Source organism: Lissotriton helveticus, chromosome 2_1 (assembly GCF_964261635.1).
Source record: "Lissotriton helveticus chromosome 2_1, aLisHel1.1, whole genome shotgun sequence".
NCBI lineage: Eukaryota > Metazoa > Chordata > Amphibia > Caudata > Salamandridae > Lissotriton > Lissotriton helveticus.
Genome location: NC_136059.1, coordinates 349,341,621 through 349,364,408, shown reverse-complemented (window position 1 = coordinate 349,364,408; position 22,788 = coordinate 349,341,621). Strand labels below are relative to the sequence as shown.

Below are 22,788 nucleotides of genomic sequence, written 5' to 3'. Positions count from 1 at the left end.
GTGCCCCCAAGCGCATTGCGTGTCATGGTTCCTCAGAAAGTCAGTCGCGATTTTAAATGTCTTACGTTTTTGGAGCGTAATCGCTGATAAGTCCTGGAATAGTCCGATCGGGTGTCCTCGGAAGTGTAACGAATGTTGCTTCCTCGCTTCGCGGAGAATTCGTTCCTTAAGTGGGTAGTCCGGTAGGAAGGCTAGAATGTCCGGTGGCGGCGCTGAGCCCCAGCGTGCTAGGCCCACTCTGTGTGCCCTGTCTATCCTGACGGGAAAGTCTTCTGCTTCCCCCAGTACTTCCCTGAATATGCACTGCAGATAAGTGGCGACGTCTTCCCCTTCTTCTTTGGATGGCACTCCTCGGACTCTGATATTATTGCGGCGGGATCGGTTCTCCAGGTCTTCATTGTGCGCCTGCAGGTCCAGGTGTTGCTCTCGCAGTCGGAGCACTTCCTGCTGCAAATGTTTGATCTCCACGTCTCTGGGGTGGCCAGTTTCCTCCATTGTAGCTACCCTCTCACCCAGGCTATCTACCTCCCTCCGCACCTCCCTGACTTCTCCGGCCACCTCTGGCTTCAGTGTCTGAAAGTCATCTTGCAGAGAGCTGAAGAGAGATTCCAAGAAGGATCTGGTGACCGGTGGTTCTCTTTCCTCCGCCTCCAGCGGAGTCCTCGAGGGGCCCGGTGAATGTTGCCCTTTGTCGGGTTTCGACGACCCTCTATTCAGCATCTCAGGCAATGTTCGGTCGCCCTTCTTGGGTCCTCTGTTGCCAGCCATCATTGAGGGCACTGGCGTGTGGGCGGTGTCGCTCAGCCCGCAAGTCTGGTTCGGAGGGCAGGTGAGCAGCGAGTAGAGTCCGAGCGGAGTGGGCACGCCTGTATCCTGGGCCCTTCAAGTCTCCGCCTTCGGTGCAGGGGTCAGAGCGGTCCCCTCCTGCGTAGGGTCACCGATCCTCCTCCGGGTCAGGGCGTCGGCGGTGGGGGCACCTGGGCTCCCCCTCCTCGCAGCACGGATCTCCCGGTCGATGCCCCGTGTCCCCTCCACGTCCTTGTGGCCACCTGCGAGAGGGCCCTGTGCAGTGCTCAGTCCGTGAGCCCCAGTCGGCTGAGTCCCTCTACCGGTGCCCACCAGGGCAGCCTGTAGCGTCGCAGGCCCGGCCGATTGCCGATGGTGACCCACTGAGTGCACGTTGAGGCGGCTTCCTTACCATAATACGGGCCAGCTCGTTAGTCGGTGAAGTCTTTGCGTGGTCTAGCGCTACAGCGTACCCGGGAGTCGGCACTTCAAGCCCTCCGCTCCGCCACTTGTACCCCGCCTGTCCTCTTTCGGGGGCGAAAGTAGCTGCTCTACTGTCCAGGACCAGGGGAATGTCTCCTCCAGCTGTAGGCCGCTCTCTCGGTCTCCCGGGAGAGCTGCACTCCAGGAGCGGCCGTTCACCTTCCTCCGGTTCACTCCGGGTAGCTCCCGCGCACCACCACTTTTACGGGGCCTGGGGCAGGGTCACGGAGTCCACAAGAGGTGCTGCATCGATCCCCTGGCTGTCGGGGTGTCCGCCACATAGTGCGGGCGGGGGAATTCTCTCCCGGCCGTAGGCCGCGTCCTCGGGTCCGCTTGGGAGCCGCACCCGGGGAGAGTCTGGCCGCTTGCTCGTCGGCTGTCCCCGGTCGCCCACTGAGTCCGGCGTTCACCGCTGCTGCTGGGCCTGGGGTGGAATCTCAGGGGTCCGCCGCGTGGCAGCGTCCGGTTGGACCAGCGCTCCGTCACTGCTCCCTGGGACCCTGGGCTCCGTGTAGGCCGTGCCCCGGGCGCGTCCCTCCGTCGCTGTAGTCGCTGGGCTTGAGGCCGCGGCCCCCCTGCAGATCAATCGGCGCTGTGCACCTCACCTCCAGAAGTGTGATGACGTGCGGGTGCATTGCCGCCTGGTTCATGGCAGAGGTCCGGGACGCTTCATCAACAGGCCGCGTCCCCGGCCTCGCGTGAGGATTTCCGGTCCTCCGGGATCCCGGATTGGCGTCGCCGTCCACCACCTGCGGTGGTCCCTCTCTCTCCTAGCGCTCGGTTAGGGCGGTCGCTGGTGTTAACTGGCGCTCATCCTCACGGTGTCCTTGGACTCGGAGCGGTGCGCTTCGCCGGCGGGTTGTCCGTGTGGCGCCTTGCAATGGCCGCCTTCCGGGAGTCGCCGCTCCCCGGAATCCCCTCAGGTGCCGGTAGCGGACCGGGAGGATGCCCCTCGGCGAGCCGCTGGAGATCGTGGGAATCCGCAAGTGCACTGCTACGATCCGGGGGGGGAGATCTGTGCGGATTCACGGTTCAGGGGCCTGAGGGTGGAGGAGCTCGCGGAGAGTGCGTTCGCTCAGCTCGCCATCTTGGCCACGCCCCCCAGGAATCTAGCTTTAAGATAATTTGGGCACTTACCCTGCAGAGCCCGGTAGGTCAGTGTCAAAGCTTTAAAATCAATCCTGGATGCCACAGGCAGCCAGTGAAGACTGCACAGATGCGGGGAGATATTATGTCTAAAAGAAATGTGTTTAATCAACCTTGCCGCCACATTCTGCACTAGCTGAAGTCGCTGAATCACATACTTAGGCAAACCAAGATAGAGTCCATTGGGGTAGTCCAGCCTCGATGTTACAGTGCCATGGACTACTAATTTGCGACAATCTTCTGGCAGAAGATCCAAGAACTTTCGAAGGTTTCTAAGTTTAGTGAAGCAACTCGCCGCAATTTGATGAATATGGGCAGAGAAGGAGAGGTCAGCGTTCCATCTCATGCCCAAATTTTTGGCATTAGTACTAGGGGAGGGCGGAGGCCCCATTTCAGTGGGCCACCATAGATCAGACGAGGGCACCGGCCCCTTTCCAAAGAAAATTACTTCCGTTTTCCCTGCGTTCAATTTCAATTTATTCAAGTTCATCCAAATGGCAATGTCTCGAAGACAGCCCTTGAAATTACTAAAGGCCTCAGGTGTCAGCTCTTGATAAGAAAAAAACAACTGTGTGTCATCCGCGTATGATATCGCTTTGACACCCCAGTTGGCTATCAAAGTGAAAAGGGGGGGCTAGGTACACTTTAAAGAGCAGGGGGCTCAAAGCAGAGCCCTGGGGAACCCCACACCACAAAGGTTTAGGTGTGGATGAAAACGGGCGTAAGGCGACCTTCTGTGAGCGGGCGCTTAGATAAGACTGCACCCAAGCACACACCTTCTCGCCCAGCCCGATATTTTCCAGTCTCTGAAGCAGTCTAGCATGATCGACCGTGTCGAAAGCCGCAGATAAATCCAGGAGCACCAGCATTGCTGATGCTCCTGAATCTGAAGCCCATCTAATTGAATCCGCCACCTCTATAAGGGCAGTCTCGGTGCTGAAACCCGGCCGAAAGCCAGATTGTGTTTCATGCAAAATCGCATTGCTTTCAATAAAACAATTCAGCTGGTGTTGTACTAGCTTCTCTAGCATTTTCCCCGGTGCAGGTAGAAGCGAAATTGGCCTAAGATTACTGAGATCCTCTTTGGCTCCATTTGGTTTCTTTTTCAGTGGAAGCAGTGTAGCATGTTTCCAGCCATCAGGGAAAATCCCAGTCTACAGCGAGGTGTTCCAAATATGAGAAAGAGTGTCTACCAAAAAAGGGGAAATCATCTTCCACAGCTTGGGGGGGCATGGGTCATCTGGTGCCCCAGATTTGCATTTAACAATCTCGGCCAACGCTTCGTGCTGCGCGATTGGACGAAAACAGAAAGGTGACTGAGCCCGTGCAGTACTTATGGCAGAGTCTGACTTCTCTGTCATAACAGAGGCCGAGAATGTCTCATACACCTTATTAATTTTATTGTTAAAAAAATTAGAAATATCTTCACACAGAGCTGGAGTCGGAATCACTTCCGACTCGATTGCTCTTGGTTTGAAAAAAGATTGAACTACCTTAAAAACGTCTTTATTAGACTGTCAGCTAACTGAATGCGCGAAGCGAAAAAAATTCTTTTAGCCTTTTTTATCGATTTATGTAGATGTTTTAGAGCGCTTTTATAGCACGATTTTGCTATATCGCAATATTTGTGCCTCCATTGTCGTTCTAGTTTCTTGCATCTCCCTTTTTCTTCTATCAGCGCTTCGGAAAACCAGGGTGCTGAGGGAGATTGTCTGCGAGACAGCACCATTTTTGCTGGCGCGACCGCATCCATCGTCGAAGCGATCCATTGGTTAAATGCCAGCGCATCCACATTTGGATCTCTAGAATAGGGCCTAAGATATCAGCGGATAGATTATCCCACTTCCTCTTCAAAAAAGACCGCTTGCCTCTGGCCTGGTTTAAAGTGGCCAATTGATGTGATGAGGTTAGATAATGGTGGTAAGGTTGAATGGCTAAGTTATGTGAAGAAGTTTTTCACTGATTTAGGTTTGGTAAATTATTATGATGATCCATCCTCTCTGTGCGATATCTCCATAAAAGCCCTGAAGGAAAAGTGCATGAGATACTGGGAAGAGCGTAGAACCACTATAGAAATGACGAAAAAAACGGTGGTTGCGCACGAGCTAACAACAATTACAAGTAAAATGCAGCCATATGTTAAGCTACAAATGAGTGACTATGAGAGGTTCTTATTAACTCATTTTAGATAAAATTTATTATCCATGTCACTCAGCTTCCCTAATATGAACAATTGGTCGAAACTTTTAAATAAATGCCCACGTGACGATTTGTCAGAACAATCAGACATGCATATCCTCTTCTTTTGTAAATTTTTTTCAATTCCTAGACGAAGATGGATTGTTCCCTTACTGAAGACCCTGGAAATAAATCGCTGTTGTCCTGCTTTTTTAGCTGTACAGAGACTAGATAATATTTTAACTGTTGCATCTATCTCTGCATTTTAAAAAAATGTTTTTAAATCCCGGAAATCTATTATATCCTGAAATGTGATGATTTGACTGTATTTTACTGTATAATTTTTAATATGTATTGCCTCTAAATTGTGATTTTATCTGAACTTTTATGGTTGTTTTGTTCTAATAACCGAATAAAGTAAGAATTGATTGACTAAAGCATTGTTTCAACAGCGTGTAGATTTAGTTTTTAAATCTGCTCTCTTCTGGCCTCTCTGGGACATGCCATGTGGATGCGGGAGGTGGAGTCAGTCACTAACAGTTACAGAATAAAGCATTTTTGCTCTGTAATACAAATAAACGGAAACACCATCAGCTAACAAGTCTATTTGTCAGTGCCTTCTGTTATATTCTAGGCATGCAGTGCATGCTGCTGGGCCAGCCTAGACAAGTGGCACTGTGCTTGATCCCTTAGTGGTGTCATATGTGTGGTAGTAATCGGAACAGGTGGCAGACTTCGCATGGCGTGCTGCAGGATATTTGCCACCTGGAGAGACTCAGCGCTTTCTCTGGATCTGGCAGCCCCCACCGGATATTATTATTTTGACAGTTCTAGCCAACCAGGGGCAGTTGCAGCAGACCTCCTCACCTCCAAAGTGGTTTAGTCCTCAGGAAGCTGGTTCTCCTGGCTCCCTGAGCCAGCCTTCCTCTTGGTCTTAGTTTCTGGGTGCAGAAGTCCAGGTCCTTCCCCCAACTGATCCTTAAAGGTCTAAGGGGGCCAGCCTCACTGGCCCTTGGGGAGACTTGCTGATCTTGAGGTCAACTGGGCAGAGTCCTTAGTCCTTTCTGGGCATCAGGGGCTTCCTGCTTCGAGTTGTCCATGGAGGTCCCAGGGTCCAGCAGCAGCAGTGACTCCTCCGTTAAGGCGGAGGAGTGTCACCCCACTGCTCCCTGACGAGCACTAAAAGGATAAATAAAATGATAATAACAGTGTCATTATCATTTTATTCTTCAGTGCTGAGCCGAGGCGGGGCTAGGCTGTTTTATCCTGATGGACAGCAGCAGCCAGCAGGGAGGAGCAGTGATGGGCAACATAAGTGCGCATGACTTTTTTGCCAGCCATCTTAGGACAGAAAAAGGATCAGGCGCACTTAGCATTTCTCGAGTGGACAACAGTCCCAGGCTCCCAGGCACATTCTAAGCATCATACCAGAAGCTGTGTGAAGCACGGTTAATTGCTCCCTTTGTGTGGGTAGGCATTTGTTTTTGCTGCTAGAGAGAAATTTAATTAACCTGGCACAGCAGGGTGACAAAAGGCCTGGGCTCTGTTCCTGCACTGTGCCAGAGAAATATGACAATTCTGGAAAACCCATAAATTGTACAGATATCTTTTTGGAACTTGCAGAATTGATTTTCCCACACAAGTTACACCTCAATTTGAAATGTTGTTGGCCTCTGTAGGCCAAAGATGAGCGTAACTGGACTCTAAGGCAGTTCTCATCCTATGTTTATGATAAAGTCTCACTATAGACGAAACCATAAATCACAATGACTTTCCCTATTAGGGTACACTAACATTATAAGGCCTACCCCAGGTCAGTATCTAATCCTGCAACGTCCCCCTGTGTAGTTACCAGGCTGCGCCTAAAAAATTGTTTCCCTCACGCAGCCCACACAAGTGTTCATGTGTAACAAGTCAAGTGCCCTTTACCCTTGCTACATACCAGCAGCCTTATCTTCAAAGGTGTACACTGGCAGTAAACTCGTGCACTCTATTTGCCATCTGATTACAGTGGGTGAGACACCTGTAGTGAGGCTCACCCAAAGTAAAAAAACCAAGGACCAGGTGGTCCAAAGAGCAAATAAATCTGGCCATACTGAATGGGCGGAAGTCAACTGCAACAATATGTTACTGCTCGGATGTCCTCTCTGTAACAATCATCTTAGAAAGTGGTAGTAATGTAGTGACCTTCCAATTCAGGGATTTTGCAGTATTTTAAGATCTTTAAGATGTTTTTAGAGGTTCTTAATGCTTAAAAGGGCGTCATTTCAGATATTACTCTCTTCCCATAGACTTCATAGCTTGGGGCGCCTCCTGTTGACCTGCCGCTCTAGGAGGTCCCCCCATCCAGACAGGCAACGCGCGCAACCGCAGCATCATACTGGACTCACGGCTCACTACGAACCGCCTCCTTCGAAAGACATTTAGATGGATCCCTGCCGGTGTCACCCAGAAACAGTCCAAGAAACGTCAATACGTCCAAAATATAGCAGCCACCGCAGCCCCATCATGCAACACCTCCAGATACTCCACTGGCTCCAAGTCAACAAGAGAATCACTTTCAAGCTCCACACATACCTACAAAGCTCTACAGGATGAAGGACCAGCATACCTGAACCACTGCCTCACATTCTACGTACCTGCCAGACAACTCCAATCCTCCCAACTTGCCCTTATCTCTATCCCCACGATCCACAAGACCAGAACTGGAGGAAAGTCTTTCTCCCACCTTGATGCCAAGACCTGGAACACTCTGCCCTTTCCACCTCAGGCAAGCCGCGTCGCTGACCCACTACAGGAAGTACCTCAAGACCTGGATCTTCGAATAATCCTCCACCCAGTCCTACCAGCATCCCCCCACTCCCAGCATTTTGAGACCCTCTCGGGTGAGTAGTCACTCTATACAAGACCCTGATTGATTGAATGCAACCCCTTTTCGCACAGCACTTTGCGTGAAAGGGGCGTGCCATGGGTGTTGCTGTGGGTGTTCCCACGCAACATCCATGTATTCTGCCGTATTACCAGATTTACAACATTTTGTAAACCTGGGACTGCTTCAGAATCCTCCACCTCCATAAGGGAGGCGTAAGGAAGTGCAATGAGGAGAAATACTTATATTTCTCCTCGTTTCTCCTCATAGAAAGAGGAAAATACCTCATGTGATTTTTTGTTTTGTGCAGAAAGATACACCTTCCTGCACAAAAACAATCTCCCCTAAAATATAGACACCGTTGCACTGCACCATGGCGCAGGGTGCCTGCATTGGCGCATGGCAGCCAATTGTGTGGCCAGCACAGGGAAAAGCTCAGGGATTCAACATATTGTTGTAAATATGACACATCCCTGTGCTTTGAGAGTGGCGCAGCCAAATGGCTTGCAGTGCCGCAGTGCAGCACTTTCGTGTAAATAAGGCCCATGTATTTGGGCCCGGATCTCTGTACTGGGGATGAATGTTTGACATTGTTCAGCATTTTGTCAATCAATTGTCCTTTTTGCACCTAACAAACAATGCCATGGACCAGATCTCAGTTAAAGGATTCAATGATTGAGAGGACAAAAGCCCGTTAAAATGTAAAAAGTAACACGTAGAGTGTTAATTTAATGGCTCCAGGTTGCTGGTACTAAAAGTGACATTATTTATGGAATATTTTCCTGCTGCCGGCTGAAAATAAAGACAATACATGTTGCATTGTCATAAAGCAGAATAAAATATGGAAAAAACAACCTCTATTTTTTATTGAGTCCTGCTAGTGAAATAAATCTATTTTACGACTGATTGTAGCGTACGCCCTACAATTAGACCTAATGTTTTTAGCAATATCAATAATCATTATTCTTAGTAATACAAGAAAACATGAATAACAATGTAGCAACTATTGAAGTCTGACCAATACAACATCGCATTAAGAAACATAGACAAGGTTGTTGGGGAATAAAACCTTGGAGTTTCATATTATGAGCAAAGCAATAGATAGTTGTGCTACAGCTGCATCAGTAATGGGCAATGTTGTTTCAACAAGGATGGTGTTCTAAAAGATTACAGCATCAATGTTTGTGGTCTAGGTCAGCAGTTCTTAACCTTTCGACTTCTGAGGACCTCCCACTGGATCATTACTGGAATCCTGGGACTCCACCGAGTCATTATTGAAAGCTGTGGAACCCTCGGCCAAAGCAATTTCTATGAGTTGTACCTCAAAATAATACACAAAAATACAAAAACACGTATATACCAAATGATAAAATATTGAAATGTTTTGTTTAATTCACAATCAAATAAATAAAAGATTTGCTTGTTTATTTCAATATACTTTTGTAAACCTCAATATTATTGAATTTTGTAAAACATTCACAGACTCCCTGAGTTGGCCTCCTGGACTCCCAGAGGTGCTCAAACCACAGGTTAAGAACCACTGATGTAGGCTACATGGGATCGAATCCTGGAGGCATATATTGATGGAACATCAAATGGTCCTTGTGCTACTCTTGGATAAATAGCAGCCCATGTCCTTAAAATACTGAAAAGAACAAAGCTATGATATTACAAACTGATTCTATGTTCTAATGTTAAAACCTTACACACATAATTAGGGACATTTTCCTCTTATAGACTTGACATAAAGACAGTAAATCGCATTGTCATAAAGAAACCAGGTATGGGAACACATGGAGAGAAATATTGCCTTTCAGCGGTAAATGATATAGTTCAAAGCTTTGTTTTTAATATAGAATTGGGGCCTTTGGTGGTCATATCACTGAAAATACAAGTTTTAAAAAAAATATTATTGTCTACGCATGCTCGTGGTGGAAAATTTCTATGAACTGTAATCTAGAGAATGCTAAAGTGATTCTGGTAATTTTGTGACCTCTGCTGGTCGTTTTCTATCAAGAAAGTTAAATAGAGGCAGTTGCCAGAAAAATAAAAAGAAGAAAGTACCTCATCAGAAAGCAATTCTGGTATTTTACTGACCTCTACTGGTCGTTTTCTAGCAAGACAGTTAAATAGAGGAAGTTGAACAAGCAGAAAGCAATTCTGATATTTTACTGACCCCTACACGTCAGTTAAATAGAGGCAGATGAACAGAAAAAAAGTCCCTAAGTGGAAGCAGACAAGTCCTAGGGCTGACCTCCAGAGCCCACAAAGTACATACACATATAAGTATATACTAAAGTATATACAAGATGTCTCTAATGCTCTACCTAAAAATAGGGTAATAACCACTGATGATTTCCATCACATTAAGAAATTTAGTTGATAATACAGGGAAATCAAACCTTGAAAGTTCATATTGTGATCAGGGCAATTAACCTTTGCAATACAGAACTCTGTGGCAATCTATGATATTTTGAAAAAAATAAGTTTTAGAAAATTACAGCATCACAGTCTGAACTTATGGTGTGGATTATAGGGAAACCCTGGTAGTGCATACTGAGGGCACACCAAATGGCTATTGCATTACAAATGAATAACTGACAGACTGTTCTAGAAAAGCTGAAAGAACCATAACTTAGAGTTTACATATAATTGCGTGTTGGGTATTAAAGAAAAAGACACAGGCATAGGAAACATGATATTCCAAATATATTACACAGGACTCAAACCTTTAACATCTATATCTTGTGCTAGATAGATTATCATACTACTATAGCAGAATTCTACCTGAGGAGCAATATGGTCATTAGGACTTTGTGTTATTCATTTAGTCCTCCATGTAGGTATGTAATTCCCTGTCGGTGTTTAGTCCATGACTAGTACATTTAACAATATCAATCCATTTGGTTTCACATCTATTTTCTTTGCGCAGGGACTCTGTCTCCTCACCTTCTATTACAAATGTGTGAGCCCCAAAAATGTAATTTGACTAAGGTCCTGATTTTGACATACTGTCCCAAAGATAATATCTAAAGGATATGTTTCATATTTTATGATGGTAGTTGTATATGTCCCTTCACTCATGTTTTAATGGGTCTTTCAGTTGAGCCTACACACATTCCACCACCTAAAGAGTAAATAATATATATAAATATGTTGTGTTGACATTTATAATGGAGTTGAAACTAGGTTTGTTGTAGCTGCACTTTAGATAAAGGTGGTGCATTCATCTAAAGTGCAGCTACAAGTACAATGCCCTTATTTATGAAATCCCACATGTGGTGAGGGTAACCAAGTGGTTTCCGTCTTTGTTTGATAGCTAATAGTGTCTCCCTGGCTATGTGATCTGCCTGGAATGTTCCCTTTTCTAAAAGCTATCTTAGGTTTCAGGGGAATTATTATATTCATCAGATCAGAAAATAATTTAGGTAACTGCCAGTGTTTATTCAAAATAGAGTTCAATTTAGCACTTTTAATGTAATATGTTAGGATGAACTTTAATGGAAGTTCACTCGTATCAGTGGGGTATGTTTTTTCGGCCAGTAGGTGGTCTATTTGTTTTATCTGCTCTGTATTTAGACTTTAATAGCGTTGTTTCTGAGTATCATCTTTACAAGAATCTTCTATCTGGAATTCCTCCTGTATACGTTTCTAATGTACTATAATTTCGTCTTATTCTATAAAACTCACCATAAGGAAAATTAATAATTCCATGTTGTGGATGGCTAGAAGTTGCACAGACCATACTATGACATGGAGTGGTTTTTCTATGTATTTGTTTATTTATTTATTTCAATTTAGTAACATAATTTGGCTTACAAATAGTCCAACATCCAAAAATCAATACTGTTATAGCTATGCTCCAATGTCAATTTCACCCTGAAATTTTTATTATTGAGAAAATAATTCTATTTCTTAAGGATTTTACCGTTCCAGATCAAAAGAATGTCATCAATGTACCTTTCCCAGAAAATAATATGATCCTGAGCATTGTAAAGGTAATCGTTCTAGGCACGTATTCTTTTGTACCGTCCCAGGAAGAGATTTGCGTGTCCATCGAAGTCCTCTGAAAGCCAGATAACCGCTGGAAGAGGTCCCGCTCAAGCTGATTATTTTTGCGAGAAAAACAAATGTTACTGCTGCTGAAGTCCAGCATTGGGTAAATACTTGTCATGCCTTAGCCTGGGCAATATTTCAACCTTCAGATTTAGGGCCTGATTTATATCTTGATGGGAAGCATACTGGTTAGAAATGAGGATCTCTAGTTGGCAGAGGTAGGTACATTTGTCCAAGTAGGGGCCCTTCTTCCTAGTCAGAGTAAGGGGGATACACTTCTGCCTTGGTAGCTTGGCATGAGCAGACAGGCTTATCTCAGAGGCAGTGTGTGAAGTATTTGTGAACAAATACAATAATACAGTGAAAACACTACAAATGGACACCACACCAGTTTAGAAAAATAAGTAATCTTTATCTAAACCAAAACAAGACCAAAGCAAAGCAAATTGCAGATGCAACACTTTTCACACAAAGTACCTTGGATGAGTCACACACACAAAAAAAAGGGTTGTAGAGAAGGTGATGCGTTGGTTCCTTACACTCAGGGAAGGTGATGTGTTGGTTCCTTACTCCGGGGGATGTGATGCGTCGGTTCCTTACTGCTGCGCAGGGGAGGTTATGCATTGGTTCATTCCTGGAGAGGAGGAAATTTGTCTGTTTCTTACTGCGTAGGGAGGTGATGCATGGGTTTCTTACTGCATCCCTCAACAATGCAATAGACGTGGTGCTTCGATGCGATGCAGCGATCTGGGACGATGCATGGGTTCTTACAGTTGAACAGGAGGGCTTGCGTCGGAATAGGTGCAGTGATCTCAGACTTCGGAGACTAGTGCACTCAATGCAGCATGCGCCGATTTATCAAGCCATGGGCAGGCACTATGTTGTTTTGTTCGGCGATGCGTAGGAAACAAGTACAGATGGTCATGCTTCTCATTGTTGCGTTGCCAGAACAACCTCCAGTTGCCCAGAACAGCTACAGGCACCTCTTGGCCAGTCAGAACTCCCTGCAATGAAGTTCAAGGGAGCTGTGGGTGAAGTCTTTGTGTCCCTGAGACTTCAGAACAGGAGGCAAGCTTTTCTTCAAGCCCTTGGACATCTTCCTCAAGCAGGGGACACAGCAAACAGCAAAGTCATTTTCTCTTGCCTTGGCAGAAATTAGTCAGTGCAGGCCAACTCAAGACAGCAAACAGCACAGGGGCAGTATTCTTCCTCAGTTTCTCCAGATCTTCTCTTTGGCAAAGGTTCCTCTTGATACCCAGAAGTGATCTAAGATAAGGCAGAGAGTGACTTTGCCCAACCAAAACCAGTGCTGCCCTCATTGGTGCAGCTTCCTGGCAGAAGGTGGGGACAGCATTGTCCTTGACAGGCCAGGCCCATTCAGGTGTGAAAGAAATATCCTCCCCCTACTCTGAATGCAGCCCAGGTCTATTAGCCCAGCCTTGACTCACCCTGGGAAGGCAGGACATACCTAACTCCCCCAAGTGGCTGTCTGAACAGAATGCACATCCCTAGCACCTGTCACTCCAAGGCCAGACAGTCAATACACAACCTACCAGAGGCACACTGGATGGTTAGGCAAGAAAATACCTACTTCCTAAAAGTGGTATTTTTAAACCCAGAATGTAAAAATCACCCTCACTAACAGATGCATCTTAACATTCTGAGTTCAGGTATATCAAACTCCATCTTTCTATCTTGTCCCAATGCGGAGTTATATTTATACAATGTTATAAATAAACTCCCATTCTATCCTATGGGGACATATAGCCTTACGATAGTGAAAAATAAAATGGGCATTTTATCACTATCAGGACATGCCACACACATCTGAGCATGTCCTACCTTTCACATACAATTCATCCTGCCCACAGGGGTACCTTGGGCCTACCTTAGGGGTGACTTACATGTAAGAAAAGGGAAGGTTGGGGCATGGCAAGTGGGTGCACTAGCCAGCACAACATGGCAGTGTTAGACTGCACATGGGCACAGCAATGGCTGGCCTGAGACCTTCGTGCTAGGCTGCTTGTGTAGGTGGCACAATCAGTGCTGCAAGCCTACTAGCAGCTTTTGGTTTACAGGACCTGGACACACACAGTGCAGTGTACTAGGGACTTAAGAGGAAACCAAATAGATCAATCATGGAAATACCAATCCATAACAACAATTGACAAAGAGAGTACTTGCACTTTGGCACTGAACAGCAGTGGCAAAGTGTCCAAAGCATCTAGACCAGCAGAACAAAGTCTAACACAGCAAAAACACAGGAGGCAAAGGCAAAATACAAGGGAAACCCGCGACAATGATTCCGGCTCTAACAATACTCCATTGTGACAGCGACAGAGTATGCTTACTCCCAAGGTAATGGTTTGCATGCTCGATTTTGATGCGGGCAGACCAAAGGTTTAACCAGGCGGAGACTACTCTGTCTCTGCTGTGATTAAACCCCTCTGACAGCCCTGGGGAGAAAGAGCCATCTGAGGCAGAAAAAGTAATTATGAATGGTGGAATTAGTGGTCGGTTTTCACTGTCTGGAATATCCTGGCAGTAAGGGACAGTTAAAACTGCAAAATGTACTCCTTGACATGGGAGAGGACTCCCATGACGAGGGGAGCACTGACAGTTTTATTTTAAAAAACAATCTAATTTTGGGATAAAAAAGAATTAAAAAAGAAAACTGTTTGGCACAGGACTCCGTCCTGCTGATGGAGCCATATTCCAAAGAGAGAAATGTATTGACTTCAACTGACTTCCGTGACGGCAGTTCCTGCCAATGCTTTACAAATGACTGCCAGCTTTGGTAGTCATTTATAAATTTGTTGGACGGTCCCTTCATCAGGGCTACATAGTACTTTACTCTGCTTCCCTGGGCCATGGCCTAGAAGTAGATTTCCTCCAGTGGCAAGCCTGGAGATGTCAAAAGTCCTCTCAAAATCAGACATTGTTGCTGCCAGGTCCAGCAGAATATCCGGGGTTCTTGGAAGTCCAACATTTTCCAAGTCTAAGCTAATAAGCCACTGGAGGCTTAGGCAGTGCAAGTGTAACCTTTTACAAGTCACCCTTTTCGAAATGTTTACTTAAAATCCAGCTTCACCTATATTTTGGATTTCAATAATATCAAAAATAGTGTTTTAATCATGTTTGGTGGCTAGTGATCTATAACTAAATGACTACATTAAATTGTTGCATTAACCACTTTTAAATACTAGACACCCTACCTTGTATGCTACAAGGCCTACTTAGGGGTAACATATTTAATATTTGAAAGTAGGGTCCTTTTCTTTTAAAAAGGGTTATAATATACGGTTTGCCTGCAGGTTTAAAAGCTGCAGTAGTCAGCCTACACAGGTAAGCCTGAAGTCAGGGTTTCTCCACTCTAGTGGATGCCACAGTATGTACTGTATTCTCCACGAGACATTTAACTTTCCAGACTTGGTGTATTTTTCTGAATCAAATACAACAGCCTTACCATAAGTTTAAATTTGTCAACTGGAGATTAGGTAACTTTACTATATTTTTTAGGTCAGAGTATTTACACTTGGGCCTGGACAGCTGGGCCCATGTATGAAGACTTGAAAAAACAGCACAATCAGTGAGCAAAAAAATGGGGAGATCTTGCAAGAAGATGCACTTCCTCACAGTATGCATGCATAAAAAGAGAAAATGTAAGATTCAAAATTTTGAAATTGCATTGCAAATGCTTGCTGTATAAGTGCATTGAGTTATCTTCTACGGATGTTCACTGTATTAAAACTAGGCAGGCATTCAAGCATGAGCGCATATTTAACTGTTAAATTAATGTGGAAATATAGTAATTTCAGCTTCATTTCTTCAGAAAACCCCAAATAAATATGGATAAATACAGATAAAATGAGGGCAAAAAAATTTGGATAAATACAGACGGAAATGTTAAAAAAAAACAATACCATAAAACCGGGAGACCTAGTCATAATGATGTTTAGACAACATGTTCATCCAGTCCTTGGCCTCTCTGCAGAGAGCACAGGGTACTGGTAATTAGGATTCTGTCCAAAAGCGTATGAAGGAGGAAAACAGCTCTTTAAATATTGACAGGGCCAAAGGAAAAGACTGTGCAGCTTTTGTGGATATGTGTGAGAAGGAATGAGAGAGGATGGTGAAGTGGAGTAGATAAAAGATAGTATGTCCAGAAAAGTGAACGAAAATACTGTGATAGAGGAAGAGGTGAAGGATGAGCCGTGTAGATAGAAGAAATGCAGGAAAGATTTGTGGAACAGTAGCATAATACAAGCCCTTGCAGGTGGGGGTGGGGTGCCTTGGGGTAAGCGCCCAACCTTTCAGGGCCCTCATTCAGCCCAAGGCCAATGGATATCTGTGAGGTAAGGAAAACTCTGGGGTCCCATCACATTCTACAGGGTATGGGGGTGCAACTGTTTATTTTACACCATTGTGGTGGACAAAAAAGGGCGTAGGTGACAAACATAGAGAGACTAGCAGAAGGAAATGAAGGGGAAGACCACGATATTGAACACAATTCTGTGCTAACAAGCATTGGTAATGCCAACAGTGGTATGATATCCTTGTGTGCCTTATATTTGGATGGATTAACGAAAACACGGAGGCAACCAAACACCAGTGTGGTTATATGCTGCATCAAACGTGTTTTTAGTTCATATTTTACAGCTACTTGTAAAAGACACGCTTTTCGGCCACGGCTCTTTAGCCGTGGCTGTGGAGGAGCGTGGCTCAATGGTTAGAGCGGCAGACCCTGATGCAGAGGTCTGGCCTGGGACTAGGGTTCAATTCCCTCCTCGGCAGCTCTTGGACTCAATTTTCCCCGACCTGATAATTCTCGCCTCGGTGCCTAGTCTAATAATGGGTCCTACTCTGGGCAATAGGTTGCTTAATCTCCACAACGGCCCCAGCAGCGCTTGGATGCCTGGCTTCACCTTGGGGGTGCCCAGGAGTGGACATTTCACAGGAAAGCCAGGATGGGTTCCAAAGCCGTAATAATACAGCGCTACGAGACCTCTGGGTAGAAGTGCGCTATATAAATACAAATAAATTTACATTTACATTTACAGAACCCCAACACCCACATTTTTCATTGTACTGAAAACCCTGCCCTCTATATTACTTTTTCTGTTATTGTTACTTTGTGACACTCCCTGCACGAAATTCTTAATGGAAAAATAACCATTCACAGTAGTCGTTTGTTACATTTGTCCAAAGTTAAAGGTACTGGTGGGTGTGGTGAAGGGGCAGTTAATCTGATCTTTGTACGTGTAGTTCCGAAACTGTCAGGATGCCCTATACTATTGCAGAGGCGATGGAGGGTTGCGGGGCTCAGGCCACTAACATGTTACAATTTGTGACGATGAGGTGTACGACAGTAAGGTTCAATGGACAGCAGGTGGGGTGTAGGGACGTCTGGGTTCAAAAGGCTTGGGTGCAGGTATAACGCTTGTGAAGGGGAACGATTGTTTGGGCTGCTGGATGCTCGGTTTAGGAGTGGCAGATTAGTAAATGGGGCTTAGGAGCACAAGGTTATTACGGGAGTCAACAGAAGGCAATATTGGGGACCATGGGGGACGGAATAGGGCCTTGTGCTCAAAATTGACGATTTTGAAGCGGGGAAGGGGGGGGTACGAATAAGGGTCGGATTTTGGCGTGATCAAGCTTCTGTGATCCAGGGCAGATTGTTTAAACTTCTCAGAGTACCAAAGAAAATTTTTAAAAATTGTACTTTGTCCTGGTGTGAAGCAACGGGCCTCATGTAAAAATGCACAATACCAGAGTTGGGTTAGAGTGAGACAAAAGTGGGAGCAATGGGGAGGGGGGGGGCGGGTAGGGGCAAGGGGCCCTCATTTCGGCAACTTAAAGAAGAGGCTGTAAAAGGTCTAATTACAAGGTTAGGGGGGGAGCAAGGCTGCCCAGGAGGAGGATTTTAAGATAAGGAGAAAGGGGTGGGGCCTGCTATGATCCACTGGGCTGAGTGGGCTCCCTCACATCTTTTGGGGTAGGGAGGAGTTGTGACACCCGGCGCTACAGGGTGCGGCACCCAGTAATTATGGATTGGCACCATTCCTACAATAGCAGGAGTGATTAACACACAAGGACGGCACGCCGGAGATAGATGTACCAGTCCGGCGGTGTGGAACGAACAGTGGGTGGCGCGCTTGTGGCACACACGGCTGGCGGAGTGTGCATAGATGTGAGTGTCTGGCAGTGTGGCAACGAGAAGTTTCAGGGGGCTAATTGCGCCATGAATAGGGGAAAGGAGGCTGTCCCCTTCCCCCCTTTCACGGCAGGGAGCAAGGAAGATTGTATGTGTGGTGCCTGGCACCTGGCAGTGCTACAATTGGGGGGTTGGGGAGTAGTAATGTTGGGCTGCAGGAGAGCCTACTTTGGCTAACCATTCGGTGGGGAGTACTCTTACAAGAAGAGGAGACCGGCAGTTAGATCAGGGTCCGCAATAATGTAGTCAGTTCTCCTCCTCAAAGCAGTCACAGGTTACAGGCGTGGAGCTGCTTTTGCCAGTTGTTCTGGCAATATTAAATATACAACCATATGGCTCTGGGACACACGCAGAACAGAGAGACACGGTTATTGTGGAAGAAACAGTAATGAACGGAAGGATTGGTCATGCAAAAATCTCTCTTCTAAAAGAACAGCTATTTCAAGATGGTTTGAGTTTTACTAATTAAAGGGCAATCGCCCACATCAGAACAGGAGCCCCCGTAGGGCCCGTGGCCTCTTGCACACACCCCAGGCTTCTCAACCTTTGGGGCCGCTCCACTTACTCACTAGCTGTTCTGCAACCCCTACCTGCGCCTTGTCAGAGCCCGCACTGCGCACCCAGTGCAGGCAGCACGAAAATATATCAGCGCCTCGTCAGCCGAACTAACATCACAGGCACTAATATACCTGATACTTCGCAGCAACACCCCAAATATAAAAAAAAACAAGCATGTTCATGTGTACCTGCTTATGCATCATGATCCTGGACATGCATCACCACACATGCATATTTATCATCCAAAGATGATGCACACACATATTGGAGTGATAAACTAAAAAACTAAAATTACAGAACGGAGTGGCCAAAAGTAAATTACAACAGCTGAGACCTCCGAAACAAGTGAGGAAAAAATTATATAATACAAATATGCGACAGGCAGAGGACGAAAGGGAGTGTTGTTGGGAGGCTGCAAAGGAGAAACAAAGTGTCAGCAGTCAGCTAGCATCAGTGGTGAGAAGAAAGGGCCGGGTAATCAATAGGGGAGGAGGGGATATGGGAAGGGGTGGGGGAAAGCTGCGGGTGAGATAGAAATGCAGAGTGCGTACGGTGTGGTAAAGTCCAGTAAAAGCATTACATAACAGAGTGGCCAAAAGTAAATTACAACAGCTGAGTTCCTCCTAAAAAAAAAATGAGGAACAAATTAAATAATACAAAAATGCAATAGGCAGAGGACAAAAGGGAGTGTTGTTGGGAGGCTGCAAATGGGAAATAAAGTGTCAGCGGTCAGCTAGCGTCAGTGGTGAGAAGGAAGGGCCGGATAATCAATAGGTGAGGAGGGGATATGGGAAGTGGTGTGGGAAAGCTGCGGGTGAGATAGAAATGCAGAGTGTGCACGGTGTGGTAAAGTCCAGGAAAGCATTACAGAACGGAGTGGCCAAAAGTAAATTATAACAGCTGAGACCTCCTAAACAAAAAGTGAGGAAAAAATTTAATAATACAAAAATGCGATAGGCAGAGGACAAAGGGGAGTGTTATTTGGAGGCTGCAAAGGGGAAATAAAGTGTCAGCGGTCAGCTAGCGTCAGCGGTAAGAAGGAAGGGGAGGAGGGGGTATGGGAAGGGGTGGGGGAAAGCTGTGAGTGAGAGAGAAATGGAGAGTGAGTACTGTGTGGTAACGTCCAGAAAAGCAGCATACCGGGGATATAGCAAGGATGTATGTTCTTCCATGGAGTACTAAAAGGAAACCAGTAACGGTCGAAGGAAGCAGTGTGATCACTTTCGCGGCTAACTGAGAACATCAAAGCAGCCGCGAAAGGGATCACGCAGGCTGACAAATGGAGCGCGCGTTCGGCGCACATGCACTGTACCTGATCCGCCTGAAGACTTTGGGAGCACTTTCAGAAGCCCCACTAAATATCTCGCAAAGCATCGCTTACGTGATAGCTAGGCGAGACCTAAAATAGGGTGATCTTGAAGAGGCATTTTCTCACAGTATGCATGCATAAAAAGAGAAAATGTAAGATTCAATATTTTTAAACAGTCTGTAAATGTCAACGAATGTGAAATTTGGAGCGCAAAATTAAATTGGTATCCTTATTTTGATTCGTGCCAGCGCTACAAGTACAGCAAACCGACTATTGTATAAAAGATTGGTGACCTCAACTGTAGCACTGGTATTCGCAGACAAAATAGCGATCATGCATAAGAATCTAATATATTGCTTACGGCCACATGCATCAATGTTCCCGTTTGCGAATTCTTAATTGCGAAAATTAAGGAATCGCAATTAAGAATCCGCAAACGGCTATGCATCAAGAAATCGCAATTTTTTTTGCTATTTCTTAATTTTCCTTAATTGCGATTCACAATTTGCGAATCGCAATTAAGGAATCCCTTTCCATTGATTCCTATGGGCCTAGAGGCCCATAGGATTGAATGTGAAGGCATTCTCATTTTGCGATTCGCAATTAAGGAATTGCAAAATGAGAATGCAATTTCAAGGGTGCAGGGGGAGTCCAAAGGACCCCCCCTGTACCCCTGAAATGTACCTTTAAGTACTTTTTTCACACACACATGCCCCAAGGGCATGTGTGTGTGTAAAATGAAACTGTCAAAAATGCACTTTTGTGCATTTTTGAAAGTTTTCGCAAATTACCATGAAGGTTAACTTCATGGTAATTTACCACTTCCTATTTGCGATTTCGCAATTTAAAAAAAATCATGCATTGCATTTAAGAAATCGCAAAACTGGGATTTCTTAAATGCAATTGCAATTTAAGAAATCGCAAAAAAATTGCGATTTCTTAAATTGCGAAAAAAGCAAAAACCTTAATGCATCCCAAAAAAGGGATTTGCATTCGCAAACGGCCGAATTTTGCGATTTGCACCGTTTGCGAATGCAAAAACCCTTGATGCATGTGCCCCTTGGTCTTTTAGAAATGAAACCAAAAATCTGAAAAGCTCCAACCTTCCCACTAAAATAAAAATGTAGATTTTTGCATATTTTTTGTTAATTTAATAAAACATTTGATTATGTGTATATTTGTTTAGCTACACTTTTCTTTTTTTCTGTATTTTGTTCACTGTTTAGAGGTTTGAAGTATAAAAAATTGTAAGGCTAGGGTCCCTGGCTTTCAGTAGTGATACACTAGAGGTCCACAGACTTGAAACAGCCGTCTCTCTCTCTGTCTCTCTTTCGCTCTCTCTCTCCCCCTCCCCCTCTTAGTCACTGTGTATCCCACACTCTACAATAATGCTTCTATCTCATATATCTTCCTTCCAAGGTATAAAGAAAAAAGACTCATTAATAGTATACAAACAGCTAACTTCATACAAAATACTGTATATGAAGTCTGAAATAAATAGAGGAGTGTCGTAATGCATATTTTCCATAATCCAACAATGTAGTTAATGAATATTGTGCTTTATGTCGATGCTGGAAAGGTTCATAGTAAAAACCGATGCAAGTGACTCACCTGAGAAACTGGTTTTGCAGGTCTTGCCAGTATCCCTCCAATATAAATGGTGTTTGGAAGAAGAGGGCGTGCAAATTCAATGGAAAAGTCCGTGTTATACATCCAGAGTTCTGTTTTTTGGAAGAGCTCAGAAAGAACTGGTTTGGCTCCTTCTTGGAAATGGTCTTCGATTACTTTGTCAAACTTTCTGTGTATTAGATGATCGAACATTTTTGAGGTAGCATACATGATAACGTTCTTTACACTCCCCCAGAAGTCCATCCGATCAGTTAAACATGACTTATACACTGGAACGTAGGACAAGGGGCTTGGGATGCCAATTTTTTGGGCACCCGCAAATATTGAAGGAAAGAAAGAAACAAAGGGCAATCCCAGTTTTTCTACAAACAGGAAACAGCAAGGATTATAGCTATCAACTATTACAATGTCAGGTTTCTCAGTTTGGAGGGAGTTGAAGATTTCAGATTGGTTCAGCAGGATGTTGCACTGGCTTGCAAAGTGACCCATAAGCCTCAGATAATCATATCTAGAGGGAATAAAAATCAAGAAATATGAAACATACAATCTCCTGCTAGTCGCTTTGGCTTAAGATACTCAATGTTCTTATAAGCGTTAACCTGCCATGCAAATACAGTATACATTTATCGATAAAACTAATGAAACACTCTTTTTCATTGTATCCGGGTATTTTTATAGTGTCCACTCAAACCCGATGCTCATTGGGGCGCTTTACTATACAAAGGGATTTACATGCTGCCCAACGTTCATACAAACTTTCCTGATGTATTAGAGGTAATCAGGGTATAGGACCTGATATAGATTTCAGCGGACTGGTTACTTCATCACAAACATGACAGATATGCTGTTTGCCATTTTTGAAGTAATTATATCCAATGGCACGTGTAATATGGCTGACGATATATTCTAAATCAGGCCTTTTAGTTCTAATGCAGTGAACAGGGTTCTTTACAGCATGGAACATATAGTATCGGGTTAGATGGGTGGTCAGGCAGTCCAGAGACAGTCTAGGGGCAGTGGCGGCTTGGGAAAGGTGCAGAGGAGCAGTTGGGAGGCTGGGTATATGTAATGCCCTACTATCTCCAACAAATACTTAGAACTTCAAGGCACAGTGTAGATAATATTGTTGCTGAATTTTGGTTGCACAGTGAAATGATGAGATATTCTAGTAGAAGCAGCTTTCAAATGATTTGCTTCACTGGTCTCAGCATATATTGACAACTTTTAAAATAATCCATGGAAGTTTTATACTCTCAAAGGGACAAGACAGCAAGCATTGTCATCTTAAAACTATGTAACACTCACTACCACTCTCAAATACTGTAAGAACAAAATGCAAACTGACCCACGCAATAGAGTATTCAAGGTGTATGCAGCCAGAATTCCCTGTGTGGTAAATGTTAGTCCACTTCGGGTAATCTTGGATCTAATCTGTGCAGGAGAGGACCCACATTCCTGTCCCAGTGCACTTATTTAAAGCTCATTTATTTAGTATTTTAGCACGAATACTATGTACGTACCATACTCTAAATGTGTTTAAACATGTGCTCCTGTCACCGC

The 22,788-nt window shown here is 44.9% G+C and overlaps 1 protein-coding gene across 1 annotated transcript in view; it reads right to left on the bottom strand.

Annotated features, from left to right (window-relative positions):
* LOC144819349 (UDP-glucuronosyltransferase 3A1-like) overlaps nucleotides 1-22,788 on the bottom strand; it is a 511,982-nt gene that overhangs the window by 218,160 nt on the left and 271,034 nt on the right. The window contains exon 4 of the mRNA XM_078677287.1: nucleotides 21,211-21,736. Coding sequence (XP_078533413.1) covers nucleotides 21,211-21,736 — 526 coding nt within the window. The remainder of the gene's footprint in view (nucleotides 1-21,210; nucleotides 21,737-22,788) is intronic.